Below are 23,773 nucleotides of genomic sequence, written 5' to 3'. Positions count from 1 at the left end.
ACGATCTCCGGGCGCTCTTCTCTGGCTTCATCTGCAATTCCAATTCCCATATTCTACTCCCGACCAGTCCTCTTGCAGTGCTCCTCCACTCCTTCATTCACTGACAACGATCCACCCCTTCTATTTCTTCCTTCTTCATTCATGATGGTCCCACAACACATTTGGATGTCTAGACCGCATCCCTTCCTTCCGGGTTGGTCCTTGACCACTGCCATGTTGCGTTTCTCACTATGTTCGGGAGGGTCATGGTCAGCCTCCTCACATTGCCTTCCCTCGGAGAATGGACGAGTGGGCCAATCAGATACTGGAAACCGGGACTGTAGTTTCCCTGGAACATGAAGGGTGCTGAAGGAGAATGGCTGCAATGCAAGAAACCAGAAGAGTACTTCAGGATTAGAGCCCTTGTGTAGAGAAAACCTGGTAACCGGGGCATGGTCTTTGAGTAAGATGAAATGCCGACCTAAGAGGTAATTCTAGAGAGCCTCCATAGCTCATTTGAGGGCCAGACACTCCTTCTCAATCGTGGCGTACCGGTTTTCCCTAGGGAATAGTTTTCTGCTGGGAAACAGAATGGGGTGTAAGTCTCCCCTGTCATCAGGTTGGGAAAGTATGGCACCAAGGCCTCTTCCAGAGGCATCTACTGGAGAACAAAGATCTTTTTAAAATCAGGACATGTAAGGACAGGGGCGGTACATAAGGTCTCTTTGAGTTGTTGAAAACTTTGCTCCTGAAGAGCTGACCAGTGGATATGTTTTCCTGTATATGTTTTGGTGAGGAGATCTGTGAGGGGTCTTGCCATGGCAGAAAAGTGTGGAATGAACAGCCTATAGTACCCCACAAGGCCTAGGAAGGATCAGATCTCTTGTCGGGTGATTGGACAGGAAATTTAGAGATGGCCTCTAGTTTGTTCACTTTTGGTCTGATGTTCCCTGCCTGAATGTCATAGCCTGGATACTCATTGTGGTCTGTCCCAAACGTGGTTTTCTTGGGAACAATTGTGAGGCCTGCTTCTTGTAGGGTTTCTAAGACCTTGTCTAGATGGACGAGAATTGAGTTCCAATCTGGGCTGTGTATGACTGTCATCCAGGCATATGATTGATGGGAAGACAAAAGGATGTCCATTAATCTTTGGAACATGGCGGATCACCAAGAAGGTCAAAGGGGAGGACCTTGAAGTGAAACAGACCTGATGGCATGGAAAAGGCAATTTTTTCTCGGGCCTCCGGGGAGAGTGGAATTTGCCAGTACCCCTTTGTCAGGTCTATGGTGGACATTACTCTAGCATCCACTAGGCGTTCAATGAGTTTGTCAACTCAAGGCATGAGGTAGGCATCAAATTAAGAAAGAGAGTTCAGTTGGCAGAAGTCAATACAAAACTGGATACTTCCATTGGGTTTGAGAACAAGAACGACAGGGGAGGACCAGGCGGTATTGGAGGTTTCAATAATGTCGGCTCCTAGCATGGCTTTACCTCTAGATCGAATGCCTGTCTTCTCGCAGCTGGAATACAGTAAGGTCTCAGTTTGATCTGTCTCGTGTGTCTGAGATGATGCTGTGTGCAACCATGGTCGTTCAGCCTGGTATGCCAGACAAAACAGAGGGGGTAGGTGTTGCACAGGGAGTGCAATTGTTGTTTCTATTCCTCCATTACCTGTTTACCTAACTGGACATGCACTTCCTCCTTGTGGATTTGGGGGGCCTGGGATATCTCTAGGGGTTTATCCACGGCTACGTGGTGTATGGAGATGCTTTTACATAGAGATACAGGTACCGGACTTTCCCAGGGCTTGATTAAGTTAACATGTATACCTGGCCCGTCTGGGTTTTGTGAGGGACGGCTATGCGATAGGTCACCCAGGAGTCTTTGTCCAATACCCAGTAGGGACCTTGCCAGGTGGCCAATAGCTTTTTATTGTAAGTGTGCAGGGGTAATAATACCTGGTCCCCTACCGAGAACTGTCTCAGCTTGATGTTCTGGTCATATAACTGTTTCTATTGTGCTTGGGCGTTTTCCATGTTACTGTGTGCTTCTTCTGAGTGCGTGACTAAAGTTTCTTTTAGGGTTGTGCTATATTGTAAGAGGGTTCGACCCTCGTCCTCCTCCTCTGTCCACTGTTCCGCTCCCAAATCTAGGAGAGTATGGGGTTTCCTACTGAACAATAGCTCAAATGGTGAAAACCCTTTGGATTTTTGCTTGTGGGACCTAATGGCGAACAATATGAGAGGAAGTTGACAATCAAAGTCCGTCCTGGCCTTATCTATGCATTTTCTTAGCATGGTTTTGATTGTTTTATTATTTCTTTCAACTAATCTATCTGTATGAGGATGATATACCGATGTGCGTATTTGTTTAATCCCTAGAAGTTTGCATATTTGCTTCATCAACAGACACATAAAAGGGGTATCCTGGTCTGTCAATAGCTCGTGGGGAAAACCCACTGAGAGAAAAAAGTGATCATGGTTTGTGCTACCGCCATTGTGGTTGTAGAGGTCAAGGGGATAGCTGCCGGATAACGGGTGGCGTAATCTACCAGGATGAGTATATACTGGTGTCCACAGGCTGAGGGAAGCAGGGGGCCTATTAGGTCCATTCCCACCCTTTGAAAATGAACATCTATGATCAGGAGGGGATGAAGTGGAGCACATGGAACGACAGGTGTGTAAACTAGCTGGTACAGGAGGCACAGTATCTGGCCACCTCCAGGTATATGCCTGGCCAGTAGAATTTGTTCAAAAGATACTTAAGTGTATGCTTCTTCCCATAATGCCCACACCCTGTTTGGTTATGGGCTAAACACATGGCTTGTTCTCGAAACGGTTTGGGAATCAGCAATTGTTCTTTGGTGTGATTGACCTTTCAAGTAATTCTATACAGGAAACCTTTTTTTATACACAAAAGAAGGGGCCTACCTTCTCTGGCTGGTCCTCTTGTGCTTGTTCCCAGGTGTGCTGCAGCGTAGTTTCATCCTTTTGCTCTGCTTGGAAGCTCCGGCCTGGCGTCTGCGGCACATCTGAGGAAGCAAGGACATGTGTGGGTATGACATGGCTGAGCCGGTTATATAGTGCTTGTTCTTCTCTCTTTTCCTTACGGGTTTTCACTCTTTTGTAGGAGGACTCGTCTATCTCGTCCCTACAGAATGGCACGCTATCTAACGAGTTTACTGGAGGAGGAGGGATGCTAAGTGATTGCAAGTACTCATGGAACCTAGGGAGGTTGATTCTTAGTAGAACGGATTTGGGGAGAGAGAGTACTATCCCAACCTTTCTCAGCTGAGGTTCTCCCTCAATTTCAATCAAGACTTCTGCTAATGGGTAAAGCTTCTTTTTCCGGGGTTTCTCCTGTGAACAACACCTGCCCACGGGTATACTCTACCTCCATGGGCTCTGGGGGAGGATTGCGTACTGGACAGTGACAGGCTATGTGTCCCCACTCAGCACAGTGGAAACACTGGGGGCCTTGTATTGTACTGGCAACAGGGTTTCGTTTGGGTGGATATCTCGGGAGCAGGGGTCCTTTATGTGCCGTAGGGGATGTGGGTTTTCTGTTTGGGTTTTTAGGTGGGTCTACAGGGATCCGATAGGTAGGCACCTTAAACTCAGGGGATCAGTGATAGTCACAGGCTAGGTCAACCGCTATAGTGACCGTAAGGTTGCGGTGTTGCTCAATCCATGCTGTGGTATTAAACGGAAGGGCTCAAGGTACTGTTCAAGATATATTTTCTCAGTGAGTTCATCAGTGGATGATGGGGACGGCTTTAGCCCTCGATTTCGAAGATCCCTTCTTCGATAATACAATGCCTGGGGATTGTCTCCTGTAGCCCATTTCTCTTTTCTTTTCTTTTTTTAAATTTTATTTATGTTGGTTCACAGCAGAAATACATCATACATCTTAGGTCATAAATCATAAATGCATCAAAATACAAGTAGAAAATAGCGTTAATTCATTCGTAAGAAAAACCTTGATATCCTTTAAATACATAGCCACCATAAACAAATGTAATCTCAATGACATTAAATGGAATTAAATGGCCATCTCAATCTTCATAATAATCAGAAAAAGCCCCCCAAATTTTCAGTCCAATTTTTTCCTTCGCCTAGATCCGGAAACTGAAAAAAGACCCCACTCCAATTTATACAGTTTATACAATCGTGCTCGCCACTGCTGAAATAGTGGCGGATTTTCCTGAAGCCACTCTGTAGCAATACATATCCGTGCTACTGTCATAGTGAATAAAATGAAATAACGAAAACGATAAAGTCCATCAGCACGGTTGTCATTAAGAATCTTCCCCAGCACCAACATAGAGGGGGTAATCGTTACACAAACCTTGAGCACTAAAGACACAACATTTTCAATATCTTGTATGAACCCCCTTAATCTAGGACAAGAAAAAAAAAATATGTAAACTGTCTGCGTAATCAGCTTTACACCGAAAACATTTTCCATCAAAACCTGCTCCCCATTTTAACATTCGTTGTGGTGTGTAATATAAATCAAATAAGGTTTTTAAAAACTGTGCTTTTAAATTGGCTGACATTAGAACTTCTTTGGAGAGCAAGATGAGATCTTCCACTTCAACCTCAGTATCCGCTAAAATATCGGCCCATTTTACCCTTATTCTCTCCAAATCGTCGGGCTTCTCCTCCATAAGCATTCTATACAGAGTTCCAATCTTCACCTGGCGACCAATTCCCTGAACAACTTGGTGCTTTTGTAAGCTTAATTTTTGTCTCGTAAGAAAATCCCTAATTTGTAAAAATTTTAAAAAATTACTTCTGGGTAGGCCAAACTCTTCACTCAATTCCACAAATGATTTACACTTACCATCCGCCAAAAGAAAATCCCCCAAACATGTGACCCCCTTTTTTTGCCATTTCAAGGCCATTCCATCCAGAAATATCGTAGGCAATAATCTTGATGTAGTAAAGGGAGTATAATATGCCAAGTTTCCAATACCTATAGTACGAGTCAGCCATTTCCAGGACTTATGGGCTCCTATCAATACTTTAAATCGGGTCCGCTTGTAATAACTACCATCTATTTCAATAAAAAAGCTTTGTCTCACATGTGATCCCATCAAGATCTCAAATATAGAAGGGTGATTATGCATAAGTTCCGTGGATTCCCCTATTGTCAACGCTCTCATTCTTAATAAAAAACAAACTATATAGTAAAGAAAAAAATCGGGTACTCCTAACCCTCCCCTTTTAGGCGGTAGCATCAAAAATTTCATAGCCCTTCTTGGTTTTCCGGGGCTCCAGATACATTTTCCACATAATGATTGTAAAGCCTGTAGCTTGGGTTTTGAAAATTCCAAAGGAATTGCACGGAACAGATAAAGCACTTTAGGTAAAACATTCATTTTTATAACGTTGGTCCGTCCAATAATGGTCAAGAATAAACGATCCCATCTCTCAAGAGAATCCTTAATTTTATCATATACATTGTTCCAATTTACTTCAACCAGTTCAGACATATTTGTCTTAATCCGTATCCCAAGGTAAGTAACCTCCCCCACCACTCTCTCATCCTCCCAAGTTATGGCTTCTGAGCATAAAATCTGAGTCTTTGATGCAGTTTATAACCAGTTATAGTTCCAAATTCTTTCGCCAGACTTTCAATCTCTAAATTAGCAGTGTCTGGTGTGTCGGTAAACACCGCTATATCATCCGCATAAGCGAACACTGAAAAAGAAAAATCAGATACTATAAAGGGGGGAATTAAGGGGTTATGGCTTAATTGTTCAATAAACAGGTTAATGTATAAAGCAAATAGTAACGGAGAGCATGGACAGAATTGGCGAGTCCCTCTAGTAATGTTAAAAGAATCAGAGAGCGCTCCCAGTGCCGAAATTTTAGCCGTAGGTTTAACATATAATGATTTGATAGCATTAATATATTTTTGTCCAAAGCCCATTTTCGCCATTAATATCCACAAATACTCCCAACACACCCGATCAAACGCTTTTTCTGCGTCTAACAGAAAAAGCGCCAACTTCCGTTTATTTACAGCCGCCATATCAAACAACGTGATTACTTTATTGATATGATCCACAGTTCCTCTTTTAGGGATAAACCCATGTTGATATTGCGAAACTAAAGATGACACAACTTTAGATAATCGGTTGGCCAAAATCTTTGAATAGATCTTATTATCCACATTCAATAACGATATAGGACGATAAGATCCAACATTATCCACAGGTTTACCTTTTTTACAAAAGACCGCAATAGTTGCATCAGACCATGTGGTAGGAGGATTCCCCTGTTGTGCTGCCAGAATTACGTGGAGCAATTCGTCCTTTAAGTTACTAAAAAACAATTTATATACTTCTGCAGGTATTCTATCGGGTCCAGCGGCTTTACCTACGGCAAGACTCTTCACTGCTAACTCTAGCTCTGACATAGTTATTGGTAAGTCCAGTTCTTTCGCCATTAGGGGTTCTAAAACCTTCAAACCGACCTGTAATCCCTCGCACCATTGTATATTTAAATCTACACTATCATCCCTAGAATAAAGTGCCGCATAAAAACTTTGAAATATTCGAAGAATGCTTTCTGGTTCTGAGTGCGATTTACCCTGAGCATCTATCATTGAACTAATATTCCGAGCTGTCTGCTTCATACGTAATCTTACCGCCAATCTTTTGCCTATTCTTTCCCCAAATTCATAACTTAACATTTTGGAGGTTAAAAATCTCCTAGCAATTTCCATATCCCAGAAGCCAAGAATATTAGTTCTGGCCTTAGCCACCTCATTTTCGACATCCCAAAGCTCTTTTTTACCCAGAGCAACCTCCCTAGTTAACAAAAGCTCTGCTTTAACCAAGAGCTCATATAGTTTGTCAAGTTCTTTATTTGATCTTTTACGTTGCCAAGATGAGAAACGAATGCACTCTCCCCGGAAACTCGCTTTAAAAGTATCCCAGACTATACAAGTATTGGCCGTACCATGATTAATAATAAAAAAGGATTGAATCCAACTTTGCATATGTGTTTTAAATTCTTCATTCAGCCCTAATTTTCGATCATAAGAAAAATTAGGTGGTGCTATCCTCTTTGCAGAGCTCTGTATTTTGATCTGTACGGGGGAATGATCAGAAGTAATTCTAGGATAAGTACTATTTTTAGTCCCTTCCAGCAAATGTTCTGGGGCAAAAAAATAATCTAATCTTACTTATTTTTTATGGGGGTATGAATAAAAAGTAGATCCATTATCCCCTCCACGAAGCTTTCCCCACACATCTATTAGGCCTTGGTCTTGCAATAAATTAACAAGAGCATTAAATACTCTTGGTTTACGGCCTTTATAATTTCCATACCCCTCCAGTAAAGCATTGTTAGACAAATTTATATTCATATCCCCACAAATCACTATTGGCTGAGGAAAATTAACTAACTCCAAATTAATTTCGACCAACGGGGCTGGGTCATTCAGATTAGCTCCATAAATAGTGGCCAGCGTTATTTGCCTACCCCCACTTTTACACTCTACAATAGCCCAACGCCCATTTTTGTCCACAACCTTCCGTCCAACAACTATAGAATTATCCTTAACTAAAATAGCTACCCCCCTTATCATACTAGTCTGTCTGGAAGCGGCAACTAAAATAAATCCCAAATCTTTTAGCACCTCCCTTTTTGACCACGGAATGTGGGTTTCCTGAATACAAACAATATCAGATTGAATATATTTCAATTCTGCGGCTATTTTATGTCTTTTCCTTGAGTTATTCAATCCACATACATTCATTGAACAAATTCTTAAACTTTTTCCCGCCATTTTAAATCAAAATCAAAATATCCAACCATAAGTAAGCCATTCTGCCTAACACCCTTTTTCTTCCCATAAACAAACATAAAAATCAGTAATTCGGAGCCCTTCTTTACAGAAATCCATTTAACCACATTTTTTCCATGTATTTTGCTGTGAACTCTTTTTTTGCCCTTTTTTACACCCCCGTGACCCCTTTCCCCACCCAAACTCCCTCTTCCATCTCACCCACCCTGCCCTTCTCCCTTCATAGAGGCTTTAGGACTTATGGTCCTGTGATGCAGGTTTGCCCCCACAGCCCCCTGCCGTCCCCCTACAGGGCTTTCACATCATTAGTAAAGCATAATCCCCCTATTTGGGTGAAAAACTCCTGAGCAGACTGATATATCAAAATTAAGCATATGATAAATCAATTCAATTCATTTCAATATCTCTCTGCAATTATAATACGATACGATTACAGTGTCATCAAAAATTCTTTGGCAGCAATTTCAGTCATGAAAAATCTAGTGCGATCCTTATGGATGACTTTAAGATTCGCAGGAAACATTAAATATGCCTGCGCACCTTTTCCTTGAAATTGTGAAATAAGCTGTCTTAGCTGCCATCTATTCTCAACAGATTGTTTGCAGAGATCAGGTCTTACAAAGAACTCACAGCCAAGAGCCTTACATTTTTTATCAGGACGTGCATTCAGAAACAATGCCTCACGAGCCTGGAAACTATTAAAAGCCACTATTATAGCTCGTGGTTTCTGATCTCGTGTATTAACTCTGAAAGGGAATCTATGAGCCCTTTCCACCTCCCGATCCCAATCCCATTTCTCCGCCTCTGGCACTGCATCTTTCAAAAGAGAGACTATAAAACCACGTATATCAGACCCTTCTTTCCCCTCCTCAATCTGCAAAAATCTCAAATTGTTCCTCCGAGATCTATTCTCAATGTCTACAAGCTTCCAGTTGACATCTTCCTTGGTGGCCATATGCATTTCTATAGTCTTGCGTTGTTGCGCCACCTCATCTTCTAGTGAGGAAATACGTGATTCAGCTTCAGTTGCTCTAGTCAAAAATTCAGTATGTGATTTTACTAGCCTCCTCACAGAATTTTGCAGCTTCTTACAAGAATTCTGTACCCTCAGACTATCCTCACGCGTTTCCTCTCTATGCTGCATCATGGTTTGGTAAATCAAACCCAAGGAAATGTCCTCCATTTCTGAATCCAAGTCAATAGGGCCCCCATCAGCGTTCAAAGTCTCTTCTCTCTCTTTGCCACTCATGTTCAATCAAAGTTTACGAACCGTACCAAGACCAGTCCCATCTTTCTCCATGATTTCATTCAGGCTACTATGCCCACTTTCTTCCTCTAAGCAGCCATCCTCCATGCTCATACGTGTAGCATATAATTCTGCTAAATCCTCAGAGGAGGACATAGAATGCTCAGAGAGAGAAAAGAAATCCGCCGAATCCGTCTCTCCCCCAGTGAGTATTGCTGTATCAATGTTACTCAGTAGGTTCGCTTCAGCATCCCTCTGCATAGAAAAGGTAGTGGGGAAACTGTCATCAATGTGAGGAGGGCTATTAGGCATGTTTAAGGGTGGTGGTAAAGCCGATAAAGTTCCCTCTGAGGTAGCACCATTATTTAAATTCTCACCTATACTCTGCTCTTTACTCTTTTCAAATTGACCGGAGCCGGAGGTGGAGACTGAGGTTATGGCAGGAATTGCTTGAGCTGGTACAGTCTTTTGCACACCCTCTGCTCCTGACTCCCCGACCGCTATTGGCGGCTTTAACTTCCCTACATCCTTGTTTTTAGCTCCTGAAAACATGTCCGGTATCTTCTTATGTGCACCGACTGCCTCCCCCTCCCTGTCCGATATCTCTGCAGCTTCTACAATGGTACTCACAATAGGAGGGGGGGTCGCAGTCGTAATCAAGACCGAGACTGTTCTTGATGCGGTTTCCGCTCCATTTGGATTCTCCGTGGCAGCACCCTGCCCCCGGGCTCTCCTTCCTTTCGGCCCCATGTCTCCACTTGACACCGCAAACCGCTCCGACCGTTGGCTGCTCAGTTCACCTCCGCTCTCAATACTGCCTTGCTCCACTCGCAGGCAACGCGCGTTCCAGGTGTGTCGAGTCAGCAGCCGAATCAGGTGCTGCCGGAGAGACGCCCAGCGGTCAGCGTGTCGGATCCAGGTCAATATCTCGGTCACAACTCGAAGCTCAATCATGGAGAAATACCAATACATTTTTTCAATATTTCCTGCTACCGAAAGACTTAATGGCTCTGTGTGGCTCTGTATATCTCGTTATTTAAGCTTGCTCGGTCGCTCGGTTCCGCTTTCCACCGTAATACCTTCGACCCTGAGAGGTCCGGCAGGAGCAGCAAACTCACGCGTCCAGCGCGGACGCCATCTTGCCTCCCGAACCCCATTTCTCTTTTCTGAAGCAGCTTCTGTAATATTCCTGTTCACATCCTAAGTATTCTATAATTGCCTTTTTTATATCAGCATAGCTGGTTATGCCTGCGGGATTAGCTGCCTGGTATGCTGCTTTGTATTTGTATTTGTATTTTTGGTATTTCTAAAGCGCAACAATCGCTCCGAAAGGAGCATCCTGGCGCTGAAAGAAAACAGTGCACAGAAGTTGAAAAATAGAAGATTAAATGAAGGTCATTACATAATCATCAGGGAGAGAGTAGATCCATGTTTTAAGCTGCTTTCTGAAGTGGTTTTCTTGCGTTAGGGATCTGAGATTATTGGGAATTGAGTTCCAGGCTTTTGCAGATAAGAAGGACAAGGACTTGCCTCCTTTAGTTTTGTTTTTGAATTTCGGCAACTTAATCAGGTCTTGATTTGAGGATCTCAAGGTCCTTGAGGGATTGTAATGGGGAAATCTTCTGATGAGGTAGAGTGGGCCAGTGAGGTTATATGCACGGAAAGCTATTGTTAGAATTTTAAACAGAATTCTTTTGGGGAGTGGCAGCCAATGAAGGGTTTTCAAGGCGGCCGAAGCTGATGACCTCCTGGGTAGCTTGAGAACAAGTCTAGCCGCTGCGTGCTGTACGCCTTGGAGCTTTTTAAGAGTGGCTTTCCTTTTAACACCTGCCATCAGACCATTACAGTAGTCAAGATGTGCGAGGATTAGGGCCACTGCTACTGCCTTTCTTGAATCTATAGGTAAGAAGTCGAAGAACTTTTTCAGTGATTTAATTATGTTGAAGCAACTTCCTGCAACATTCTTGACATGCTGATCGAAAGATATTTTGGCGTCAAATAGAATGCCCAGATTCCTTGCTGATGCCACAGCTTGGGGAGGAGCAGGGGTGTCCTCAGGCCACCATTTACTGGGACAGAATTCGGGGTTTTAACCCATGGGGAGGATTTCTGTCTTATTGGTGTTGCATTTAAGGTGGTTTTGATCCATCCAACCGAAGACATCTCTTAGACACATTTTAAGGTTGCAATTTCCCTGAAAGAAGGGGGCTATATACTGTCCCCATCTTTCCGGTGGCCATGTAGTGGTGGAGGTGACTGGCTCAAAGTTCACAAAGAAATAGTACCGGTCATCACCACTCTGATATTTTGTCGGACAGATCCTGGCACATTAGGGTGAACACGTGCACTAGAAATGACATCTATCAAGCGCAGGACGGCCGTGTCCTCCACCTTTTGATTATTAGTCAGGAGAGATGCCTGGTCCTTTATAGTAGCATGCAAGGCCTCCCGTTCCTTCTGTGTCTGTTTGTTCTGCTGTTTGAGTACTAATTGTAAGTGGCACTCGCCCTCTGCCAGTTGGGTTATGATGGCCTCCATCAAGATGGGTCATCAGGGCTAGACAAACAATCCCACTTCTGACACCACGGTGCTATCGATGTCAATTCCAACACCCCAAACCCCTCTCAGATAAGAGGCTAAAGCTCCTTTTTACATGTATTTCTCTTTATTTCATACACTCTTCTCATGGAGATTGTTCAGTGCCTCTGGTACCCTTTTTGAGGAAGTATCGTCAGATTCAAATGTCCTCGTTCTTGGCTCTCTTGTTCTTTTGGTCCTTGTCCTCGTTGGGTGGGGTCCTGTCACATCGCCTCCATCAGGGTGTCAAAAGTGTTCTGGCATGCCTTTGTCTAGATCACCTGTCTAGGCTGCGTCTTAGAAGTCAGCTCTGTCAAGGGTGCAACATTGGTGCCATACTCCTTGACAAATCTCCTGTAATAACCAGTGATGCCTAATAAGGCTCTCACCTCTGTCTTGGTCTTGGGGATTCCCAAGCTAAAATGGTCTCAATTGTGGCCCAGAGGGACTGCATCTTTCCTCCCCCTACTTGGTTGACCAAGTAGCCCACCAAACCCTGCCCTATCTGCCCTATTTCGCAGAAGTTAAAGCACCTCCATAAGATGGCACAGGTGGTCTTCCCACCTAGAGATGAAGACTGCAATGTGGTCTTAGTAGGCAGCACTTAAGTTCTCCAGATTGGTTAGGACCTGGTTGGCCAACCTCTGAAAGATGGCTGGGGCGTTCTTCAACCCAGAGGGCATTTTCTGGTACTGGAAGTTTCCTTCAGGGTAGAGAGCACAGACTTCTCAGACAACCCCCTCAGTTAAAGCAATCTACCAGTACCCAGACATTAAGTCAAACGTGTTGAGGATCTTGGCAGCTCGTAACCGGTATATGAGCTCATCAGTTTGGGATGGGGTGCCTGCACTGAGCCCTTGGTAATCCACACAGAACCTAAGTTCTGGGATGACACCTGGAGGGGACCAACACCACTGTTTTCGACCAAGGGCTATTCAAGGACTCAAACATCCCTAACTCCAGCATCTTGGAGACTTCCTTCTTGATGCTAGCTTTCACCTTATCAGTCCATCAGTGGATTTCACTCTTCACAGGTGTGCTGTCCCCAGTGATGATTTATTTATTTATGCATTTTTATATAGCACGGAGTTTACCCGAGGGTGTCAGAGCTCTTCACAATAGGAACAGAGCTGACCATCCTGCTCCTTGGAAGAAAGGAGGTTTGAGAGAGCTTTACTCAAATCTCCCACCCCATCATCTGTGGCCTGGTTAGGGGTTACTCAGACCTCTGGAAGTGGAGTTTGTGGCGATTGGAGTGCAAAACCCTTAAAGGGTTCCTTGGAGTTTTGAGTTCCACTAAGTATGTGACCTCACTCTTGCACTCCTTTACCTCCTAGGTCACAGCTTAAAGGTATTGCAGGGTATGGGGCTCCACAGGCTCCATCACCCACCCTATTTGGCCAGTCTGAAACCCGACCAGAGTGGCTTTCTGGTGGCAGCAATCTTTCATGACCTGCTGGCTGGCTTCTAGATAAACTTAGCTTGATTCAGAGGTGCTTCACTGGGTACAGATCTCTAGAATGTAGCTGACCACATCCTGTGGGGCCTTCTTGGGAGCTTGATCCTACCCCTCCTTCACTTGACTGAGAGGTTCCCATATAGCAGCTCAGAGGGGCTACAGCCAACCTACTTCTGGGTCGCCTCCCTGTACACAAGCAATTGGCATGGTAGGAGGACACCCCACTTCCATCTCGAGGGCTCTAACAGGCCCAAGAACCTCTCAACAAGCCCTTTGGTTTGGGGTGGTAAGGAGTGGACAGCTTGTAGGTTATCCCACCCGCTTTCCGCATGACCCCCGTGTATGCCGACATGAAGTTGGTACCACTGTCTGACACCACCTACATGGAGAATCCCCCACTGGTAAATACCCCCATCAGTGCCCTAGCCACTCCTGGGTCAGTCTACATGTTTAGAGGGATAGCCTCCAGGTACCGAGTGGCATGGTCCAACAAGACCAGGATGAAACTGTGTTGCCCATGGCAGTCCTGGGGTCCAGAGTTCCGACAATGTTGCTGTCTGTGTGTTGTGGCAATGACCGGAAATGGTTGCAGGGGAGCCTTGCCTATGGCTTCTGACTTGCCCCTGGCCTGGCAGGTAGGATATGACCTACAGAAAGCATGTGAGGTCCTCCTCATATGGAGCCACTAAAAGTGGGTCATAAACCCACTTTTGGTGGAGAAGTGTGGCTCACTGGTTAGAGCGGCAGACTCTGAAGCAGAGATCAGGCCCGGGACCAGGGTTCAAGTCCCGACGCGGCAGGGTCTTGGGCTCAATGTCCGCAGACTCGATAATTCTCACCTCGGCGCCTACTCTAATCATGGGTCCCACGCTGCAACTCTGGGCAATAGCTTGCTTAATCTCCACAACGGCCCCTACAGCACTGGGATGCCTGGCTTCACCTTGGGGGTGCCCAGGAGGGGCATCTCACAGGGAGAGCCAGGAAGGGTTCCACAGCGTTATACAGCGCCGGGACGCCCCGTTGGGGCAGCTGTGCGCTTTACAAAATACACTACATTTACAAAACCTGTCAAAGGCCTTGTCCTGCCCCAGATGTCCTGCCAGCTCCAGTAGAAAGGCCCTATTGGACTGTGGGACCCCAACACACATGTTTTGCCAAGCCCATGCTCAGGAACCTTGAGCTCACTTTAAAGGATACTAGTCCCCCAGTAAATGAGGTGATCACCAGAGGTGTGCAATGGCAGGCCTGAGCAGCCATGTTTAAAGTGCTACTTAAGTTCGCGGCATAATTAGTGCTGCAGGTCCACTAGTAGCATTCAATTTGCAGGCCCTGAGCATAGGTAGTGCCACTGTTCTAGGAACTTACACGTAAATTAAATATGCCAATTTGGGTAATCCAATTCTACCCTGTTTTAAGGAGAAAGCACAAACCAATAGTTAGCAGGCCAACAAAAAACGAAGTCATCAAAAACAGCACGTCTGATGACAAAAAAAGGGGGAAAACCTGACAAAGGATGCCGGGTCTAACACGTTAATGCACTTGCGGTTGAGCGAAGAGGAGTGGAAGGCAGAATGCTTCAGCTTAATAGCATTGTTATTTATGGCTGGAAGGGTGTGTTTCAAGTATGTCAGAGAGCGAAGTGATTTGCAGAGATGCGTGATGAGCAGCAGCTTGATTTTATTGTGTACCTAAAAATGATTATTGATGCCGAGTTATAAAGTCAAGCAAATGGGTGAGAGATAGTGGTGCATGTTGAAATGTGTTAATAATCCAGTGTAAAGTATTTGACTCTGGTCTTGAGTTTGATGAGCCTATTTTATCTGTTGTGTGGCAAAATGGTTCATTTTTTTCTTGATGCAATCCTAAACTTAAAACTTGGAACTTTTTAAAGTGTAATTTTTTGTGACCACTGCTTGTATTTTAAAATCTTTTATTTGTGCCATACAGGAATAATTAAGGGGGGGCCTGGCACTTACCTGACACTTGACACAGAAGCCTGGGCTCAGTGTCTGCTCCTCCCCGCCCCGGTTCGACGCGGTAGCCAGTACCGTTGCGGGGAGGGCGAGACAGGGAGAGCCAGGTACTTCCACCCTACCACTGGAGCAGTTAGCGCTTTAGTCTCAGGAACTCAAGGGCTATTTAGCCCTCGCAGATCTACGAGCGCGCAGTGTTCGCGCGCAGGGGGAGCGCCGTCTACGCGCCTAAAACGTGCCGAAGACAAGCCAAAGAGAAGCCCGTCTGCGCCCGTCCGCGACCAGAAGGGGCCAGGGGCCATGGACTCTGTCCATTCTCTCCTTTCTGCTAGGGACAGTAAAACAGACTGTCGTGTTAGCTATTCCATTCAGGTGTTACTAAGCTTGCTGACAGCCACCCCGCAAGGCTGTGCCCCTGAAACCTGGCCATGCCTAGAAGGTCCGATCTTGTGCCGACATTGTCCGTTTCAGGCCTCCTGTATCAGTCAACCTGCAGCGTCTCTCTCGGAGGTTACACACCCGCTGAACGGGTGGCAGAAACTGTTATGTAACAGGCAATCTCTACCTAAACATCATACTGAAGTATGGGATCTCATTTCCACTGTTCAGCCTGAACTGTTCTTCCTGACAGAGACTTGGCTGAAACCCCACTCGGTCCCTGCAATCACCCCGGGTATTCCAGGGGGATTTAAGATGGTGAGGCTAGATAGACCCGTTAAAACTGGAGGCGGTATCGCCATTATTTATAAAAAAGGGATTACTGTCTCCATACTGGATCAAAGGAGCACTGCCAGTATGGAAGTAATGGTCTTTAGGATCAATACCCCCTCAAAGGCCTGCTGGAAAGGGGCGCTGGTCTACCGCCCACCGGACCCAAGCACCAATTTTGCAATCTCCTTAGTCGAAGTACTGGCCCGCACTTTAAATCCAGAAACGACTTCCTATTGTTAGGGGATTTCAATGTGCATGGTGATCTACCTGACAACCCTGAAACCCAGTCCTTTTTAGCCGATTTATCTCTACTAGGACTAATACAATACAACAAGGATCCCACTCACTCTGCTGGCCATACATTGAGCATGATCTTCTCTAATTCCTCCAAGATTGTATGTGGCCCTCCCACGCAGGTGAACTGGTCCGACCATTTTTTTATGGAATTTTCCATACTTGGCATGGACAAACCAAGTAAACGGTCCCCATCCCCTTCTTTCCAGTGCAGACAGTGGTACAAAGTGTCATCTGACTCTTTCCAGGAGGCATTAGTCGAGCCCCGTATTACAGCCTCTGATAACATCGAGCTGGCCTTATCCAAGTATAATCTTGCCATCTCCTCCGCGGTTGACTCCGTAGCTCCCATGAAATTATGTAGGCAGCGTCCCAAACCCTGTCAAGAGGTTTGGTACACTGATCAACTACGCTCCTACAAGCAGGCTTGTAGAAATTTAGAAAAGGCCTGGAGGAAATCTCACTTGGACGAAGACGAAAGTGACTACCATACTGCCCCATCTAAATATCATAAAAACAATAGACTGGCACGGAAAAACCATATCGCCGCTCAATTAACTGAGGCAGGCAACTCCTCCGAGGTGCTGTACCGGATCCTTCAATCCTTCACCAAACCTACGGCTTGTGAGAGTCTTGACTTGTCTTCTCAACAATTATGTGATGACATCTCTCAATTTTTTACTAACAAAATAGAGATGATCTACGATAAAATTATCAAGACAAATAGCCCTACATGTTGCCCTTTTGTGTCACCACAGAGTTCCAAGGCTACTGACTCTATCTTGCCTACGGCATTTCCAGCTGCCAGTCTAAGCAACATAGAGACGCTAATCGGCCAAATTAAGACAGGATCCCCCTCAGACCTTATCCCTGCCAGAATGATTCCACTTTTGGGCAAGTCACTCGGTCCCTTGGTCCAATCCTTGGTTAACCTCTCTCTTTCGGAAGGTGAGGTACCACGGGAGTGGAAGAAGGCTCTGGTGAGACCCATCCGTAAAAACTCCAACATCCCTTGGACTGAATTATCTAACCTCCGACCCATATCTCTCCTCCCGCACTTGAGCAAGATAACGGAAAAACACGTCAACACTCATTTTTCGAACTTCATTGAGTCAACTGGAGGCTTGGATTATTCTCAGTCCGGTTTCAGGCCCAACTATAGCACAAAATCAGTGTTCCTCTCTGTGAATGACACCATCAGAATGTCGCAGGATAAAGGGAGCTCTATGATTCTGGTGCTATTGGACCTGTCCGCAGCATTCAACACGATATCGCGCGACATCTTGCTCAGTCGCTTGATGGAGGTGGGGTAGTGAATTCAGCACTTTCCTGGATGCGGGGGTTTTTATCTGGCCGCACACAGAGTGTTAGTATGGGTTCTTTCCATTCTGCACCTGTGGAGGATACCAAGGGGTTGCCACAGGGTTCGTGCTTGAGCCCACACTTTTCAACATATCTGTGGCCCTCCTGGCGGACCTTATGAGATCTTATGGATTCATTCCTGTGTCATATGCTGATGACACTCAGCTTCTCTTCCCTTTCCAGACACTAGCTATGGCAGTTAAACAGTCCTTTTCAGAGGGTATGAGGGCTGTATCTCAATGGATAGCCGCGAATTTCTTGCAGTGCAACGTAGGCAAAACTGAGGTAATGCTCTTTGGGGAGGCCACCCTGCTGTGGACCCCGGACTGGTCGCCTTTAGACCTCGGCCCCTTCCCCAGTCCTAAGCAGGTAGTGAAGAACCTGGGTGTCCGGCTGGATCAAGGCCTGTCCCTAAAAGAACACGTAAATCAAACAGGTCCTGTTTCCACGTAATAGGATAGGACTACTCAGAAGAGTGTTTCCATTACTTCCAGACTCCTCTAGGAAAACCCTTTGATCAGGCCCTGGTGCTCAGTCGCCTGGACTATTGTAACGGGTTACTTACAACAGTTTACTCAGTAGGCTCCAGGTGGTTCAAAACACTGCCGCAAGGCTGGTTTTGAATGCCCCCCAGATCTCCCTCTCGACCCCTACTGGACCAGCTTCATTGGTTACCGATTCGACAACGAGTCAATTTCAAAACCTGTTGTCTCATCCACAAGGACATACACAACTTGGGGCCCACGTATTTGGCGGAAAAGTTTGTTCACTACAATCCAACACGCACTCTCCGCTCCAGCAATCAGTCCTTACTTCAAATCCCCCAAATTAGAAGGGCGAGACTGGGCGGAAAGGCTCTTTCCTACCTGGGCCCACGTCTTTGGAACACACTACCCGCCACCCTTCGGCTTTGCACCAACCATCTGGCATTTAGGAAATTGCTGAAAACTTTCTTGTTTCAAATGTAGCTCCTCCTTTAAAATCCTGAGAGCATTACTCTCTATCTATTAGGCGAATTAAGCGCAGAGACACTCCTGCCGGATTCGATTCCAGCGCTATATAAACCTATAAATAAATAAATAAATCATCTTTTGCAGAGGGTGCCACGTTTTTATTGCCTGTTTAAATGACAGGACTTCTTAGAGATTTCTTTCGTTGATGGGAATTCCATAATGGTGCTGTTTGCAGGAGAATCTGGTTCCTCTGAACTGTGACTTCTTTTGCCAGTAAGGGTGTTCTTTTAGAGCAAAGGTTAATTTTATCAGTATCTTTGATGTTTTACTTGGAATGAAGGATGGACCAATGTAATGCATTGCTCTCTGGGCAATGCAGGGCGTCATGAAAGAATAGTGCTTTGCAAAGGGAAAGCTGACAAAGAACATGGAGGGCTAGTTTGCTGTGGTCAATGTATGTGCAGGTGGTGTATATATGTTGCTGCTACCGTTCGAATTCAATGCAGCTTTAAAATTAAGATTGCAGCCCAAAGGGGGAGCCTGTGAACATAGTTTAGCGAGAGAGTGGTGGGCAGCGTCAAATGTGGTAGGCGATCCAGTCGTAGAAGTGCAGCAAATACATTTCTTCCCAAAGCTACCTTCAGTTCATACCAGAGTAAGTAAGCAGGCCTTCCCATATAATCATTTTCTTTGTAAAGTTATCGTTTAATCATTTTGTTAAAGCTTTATACTATCTTTTAAACTTTGAGTGTTTCATGCACTAGTCCTAACAACTAATCCTGTATTTTGATCTTTCAGTGTAATAGAGAATATATAGTAACCAGACAATATTCTTTATTTTATATCAGGAGACATTGGGGGGCTCATTCCGAAATGCCCGCTAATAAGAGAAGGAGATAACGGGGCAGGTTAGCAGCTGGTATCCCCCACCAGGCATCACACGTTTTGGCCCCACAAATGGGTAACGTGGGACCTGGATTTACTGCTTGTGGTCCCAGTTCCACACACCTTTCCATGCGCTCTTCCCCATCTGCCTTGAGCAGGAGGAAATGTGTGATGTGATGCAATTGTTTGTACAAGATGCTCGTTTCGAACCTGAGAAAACGTGTTGTTTGCCCAGTGGAATCTCTCTTGGGATAGAGCTGGACCCTACTCGCAATATGGTCTTAAATGACGTTTGAAGAAGTTTTCTTAGTGAAGAAGTGTGGCTCACTGGTTAGAGGCGGCAGACCCGTAAGCAGAGGACGGTCCGGGACCAGGGTTCGATTCCCGGCAGGGTCGTGGACCAGGGTCAGCGGGCTCGATAATTCTCTGGGCATTAGCTTGCCTCATCTTCACAACGACCCCCCCAGACCGCCGGGGTTGCTTGGTCGCACCTTAGAGATACCCATTAGGGACCATCTCTCAGGGTGAGCCAGGACGGGTTCCCCAGCGGTCGAAGCGCGGAGATACTCCTCCGGGAGTCGATCCTAGCGCTATAAAAACCCGCAATTAAATTAAATTTAAATTAAATGGTTTCCCGTGTTTTTCATCAGTGGCCATTTCTCAGTGCCCTTAATTTTCAAATTCTGTTTCAATTAAAATCCCTCGAAATATCCCGATACTAAGTTAGACATAACACCAATGAGTGATACTGACAAACAAAAGTTGAATTGGATATTACTGGGTATGAAAGAATCTGATATTTTTACTTTCTGGATGTCAAAAATGTATGAACTACTTTAATTTATTTTAAATAACTTACATCATATATTATCCTATTAACTGCCTGGGTTCTGTTTACACGTGTAACCAGAAACATAAGCATATAGACGTTACACAAGCATATTGTTAATCTTGCAATAAATAGCTATTTTTACGTTTAACACTTAAAAAAATAAATCTTTCTTATATTGAGGAAATCTTAGGTGAACATATTTTCAACAATGTTAACAGCATTTCCATCACACACATGTGCACCCTGGCTTAAATCAGTGGGTTTTATTGTCAGGTTTGAATAACAGTATAAATGAGGCTTCTTTCCTCAACCTGTTCTTGTTTCTACCTCTTCAGGGTAACCAGCAACTTGTGGCACTAGAGCAAGAAATGGTGCACTTGCAGGAATCTGCAAACCTCTTCGAAGTAGCTGTTCCAGATCACAAACAAACACAGCGGTGCCGCAAAGAAATACAATTGCTCAAAGGATTATGGGATATCATTATACATGTCCGGGTAAGACCGTTTCTTAACCTTCGAAGATGTAGAATTAGTTGTGCACTCTACACGCTGCATATTTCTAAATTAAGACATCTGTTATTCTAAATGTGAATTAATGGACACATGTATGTAATGTGCAGTGTACCAAATGTAAGACTAAATTGGCAAAACCGGTTATACAAAAATAAACTGAGCATGCAGACAAGTCGGTGTAATTTTTTTCATCATGTTGAAGCATTTCAACTCCTAAATATTATTTATTTATTTATTAGAGCTTTTATTGTAGCTTTGACAAGACCAATGGTTGACACAGCACCTTTTATAGGCCACTTTCATGCAAACAATCTCGAGTAATAACTAATATATGGTAATAAAAATGCAGTGCACCTGCAGAGTGCAAAAATATAAGATGTAATATTAGGTGAATACAATATGCAGTGTGAGCTATGTAAATGAACTGCAACAAAACACTGCCCATTCACATTATGTACTAAAGTTAGAGCATCGAGAAATAACTCGTTAACAGTTGAGAGTGGTAGCAAAATATCAAGTTCTAAATTATTTTGTAAAAACGACGAAGGACAGAATGGTCCTAATGCATGATCAGAGATGGAGTTTCATAGTCGGAGTGCACTAAAGAAAAGGAGTACTTTAGAGGTTTTCTTTTTCTTTTGAAGTCTCAAGGAGGAGGTTGTCACTGCTTGTAGAAGTCGACGAACACAGAGTTGGTTATTTCCTGGGCAAGATAATTGGTTGTTCCTAGAAAAAGGCTATATGTGTGTAAAGCAGGTCATTGTAATAATGTCCCTGTAGGGAGTCGTTTCAGTGACATCAGAATATGTGAGAAGTGGCCATACATAATAGTGTCCTTGGCCTGCCGGATAGCTCTTGCATACCTTCGTTGCGGGGAGCAAATGGCAGTTTAGGAATGCCTGAAAGAAGGGAAATTCCATAGTCTGGCCTTGACCGCCTCAGAGATTATATTAGAAGTGGGTCTCTGGAAAAAGGTTTGGTTACTTGAAGAAGTTCAGTTTGAAATTGCACCATTTTGCCATTTTGCTATTGTGTGATTGTAGGGTGAGGTTTATTTTTCATTAGAATTAGTGTTATGGAAGACTCGGTGATCGAAAGGCTACAGTTTAAAACCATAAGCAAGATAAACTGGGTTTGGATCGGAATAGGGCAATCAGAAGGGATAACAAGACGAACTCTGTATGGAGTGGGTTAAGTGACATTCATTCTTGAATGTCCTCTAGGACTTTGGCAATTAATTAAATATCCTTAGTGTTGGATATTTTCAAATAGAGTAGAGTGTAATTTGCCTAACACTGGTACTAACTCCACAACTTGTTGAGATCTGAAGCCTGTGGCTCCATGTCGAGATTAAAGAGAGTGGCTAGAACCTTATGGAACCACTTGCTGGATCAGGTAGACCTAGAGAGAGAGATTACTTCTTTGATCTGTTGAGCCATGTTATTGATGTATGATGAGATAGAGCTAAATTCAATACTATTAGCCTTTATTGTCTAGGTGAGCATGTTTAGTAGAAAGAGTGTTTTGTCACTTCGTTTGTAGTAAATAACTCAAGGAAGAGTAGGCGTAATCCGGCTTCTTAATCAAATATTTTTAAAATTGCTGTCTCTGTGCTGCCACCTGACCTGGATCCAGATCAGAGATCATATAGTAGTTTGATTTTGTTGAGCGGTGTTAGCTGGGTCTGCATGCTCTTTGGACTTTGGCAAGCAAGTGGAGATAAGATACAAGGTGAAAGTGATTCAGATGTATAAGGATCCATTCCATGACTGTTGGGACTATTTCTAATCCCTGGAATATTTAAAAAGGTTGACTCAGTAGGTAGTAATTGAGGAGCTAATTACTTCAAGAGTATGTTGGACGTAGGCTCTGAAAACTGCAAGGAGTGTTTGGTTTTGGCAGTTTCATTGAGTTCTTATTATAATAACCTCTTAGAAGGAGGGCCATGAGACAGTAGCTTTTAGAGCAATGATGTTTAAAACTCTGAGGTTTCATGCGGTGTTGAGGGGAAGTTCTTTTCCTTCACCTCAATAAAGACCTTTAGGATGTTGGTGACCCCTTTGATATGCAATAAGCGAATTGTTTCATATTCCTTTTTTTAGGATTTTTTGCATGAGTCTTTATATTTCCTTCATTGTTGAGGAGGAGATCTATAGTAGCACCTTCTTCTTTTCGTGTATGTTGTGCTTAATTGAGTGAGATAGTCCTGGAATAGAAAATGGAAACAATTAAAGAAGCCGTTTTTTATTCTCACCCCACTGGAGATTGAAGTCCCCTAGAAGATGTAGTAGATCAACTTTTCCCAAACCTTAGGCCGCCACCCACTGGTGGTTCAAGAGCTGATTTGTGGAGGGTTGCAAAAGTCTTGGTCTAGATGTTAGTAATATTTGAAAGTGATTAGCCCTGTTTGTGCACTACTGCAAAGGTGCTGAACTATGTCCCTAGGTCCAGTTTCAAAACAAACACTGGCAAGTATTCCAAGCAAGACTCTGGGTGAACCTTCCAGTATTTGTTGCTGCAGTGTGTTTTACTTCACTAAGCCATTTCAACAGAGAATGTGCTTGTTTACATGATCATACAACATGATGCCACTTCTATATGATCTTCTGTATCCCACATACATTGAGAGATATTATGTGGTTTAATAGCCAGAGCTGGGCAAATCAACTCATTTCATATGCTTACAATAAAATGTATCTGAACTTGTATGATGTCATCTTGTACTCATGTAAAGCCCTCCAATGCTGTTGTGCCATGTTTGTGCTGCATGGAACTGCATTAATTGATATGAGGCCCTACCCCATACATTGCTGAGTTTTTTTCACAATCAGTAAAAAACGCTGCTTTCAAATCCAAGATGTTTCAGAAGCCTTCTGATTTTACTGCACAGCAGCCACAGGCCAGAACCTCATCCTGAAATTTTTCACTTTTATGGAGAGAGCAGTATCTTTGACACAGTATGATATTGAAGGGTGTAGTGATCCAGCGCTTCTACTAAAATTCTGCATAAATGATGTCACCATCTACCACCATACTTACCAATCAATAACAGGCCCATAGAAATAACAGAGCAGCTGAACCATGAGGCGAATGGATCTGATATGTTGTTTAAACTATCTACAATAAACAAGACCAGCTTGTCATTTTAAAAGTTTATTCAAACATATT

At 44.2% G+C, this 23,773-nt stretch overlaps 1 protein-coding gene across 1 annotated transcript in view; it reads left to right on the top strand.

The window, feature by feature from the left end:
- DNAH11 (dynein axonemal heavy chain 11) overlaps nt 1-23,773 on the top strand; it is a 3,435,931-nt gene that overhangs the window by 981,833 nt on the left and 2,430,325 nt on the right. The window contains exon 22 of the mRNA XM_086939827.1: nt 20,429-20,587. Coding sequence (XP_086795953.1) covers nt 20,429-20,587 — 159 coding nt within the window. The remainder of the gene's footprint in view (nt 1-20,428; nt 20,588-23,773) is intronic.

Source organism: Lissotriton vulgaris, chromosome 10, assembly GCF_964263255.1.
Source record: "Lissotriton vulgaris chromosome 10, aLisVul1.2, whole genome shotgun sequence".
NCBI lineage: Eukaryota > Metazoa > Chordata > Amphibia > Caudata > Salamandridae > Lissotriton > Lissotriton vulgaris.
The sequence above is the reverse complement of the archived record's forward strand: the minus strand, read 5'-3'. Positions and strand labels throughout refer to the sequence as shown.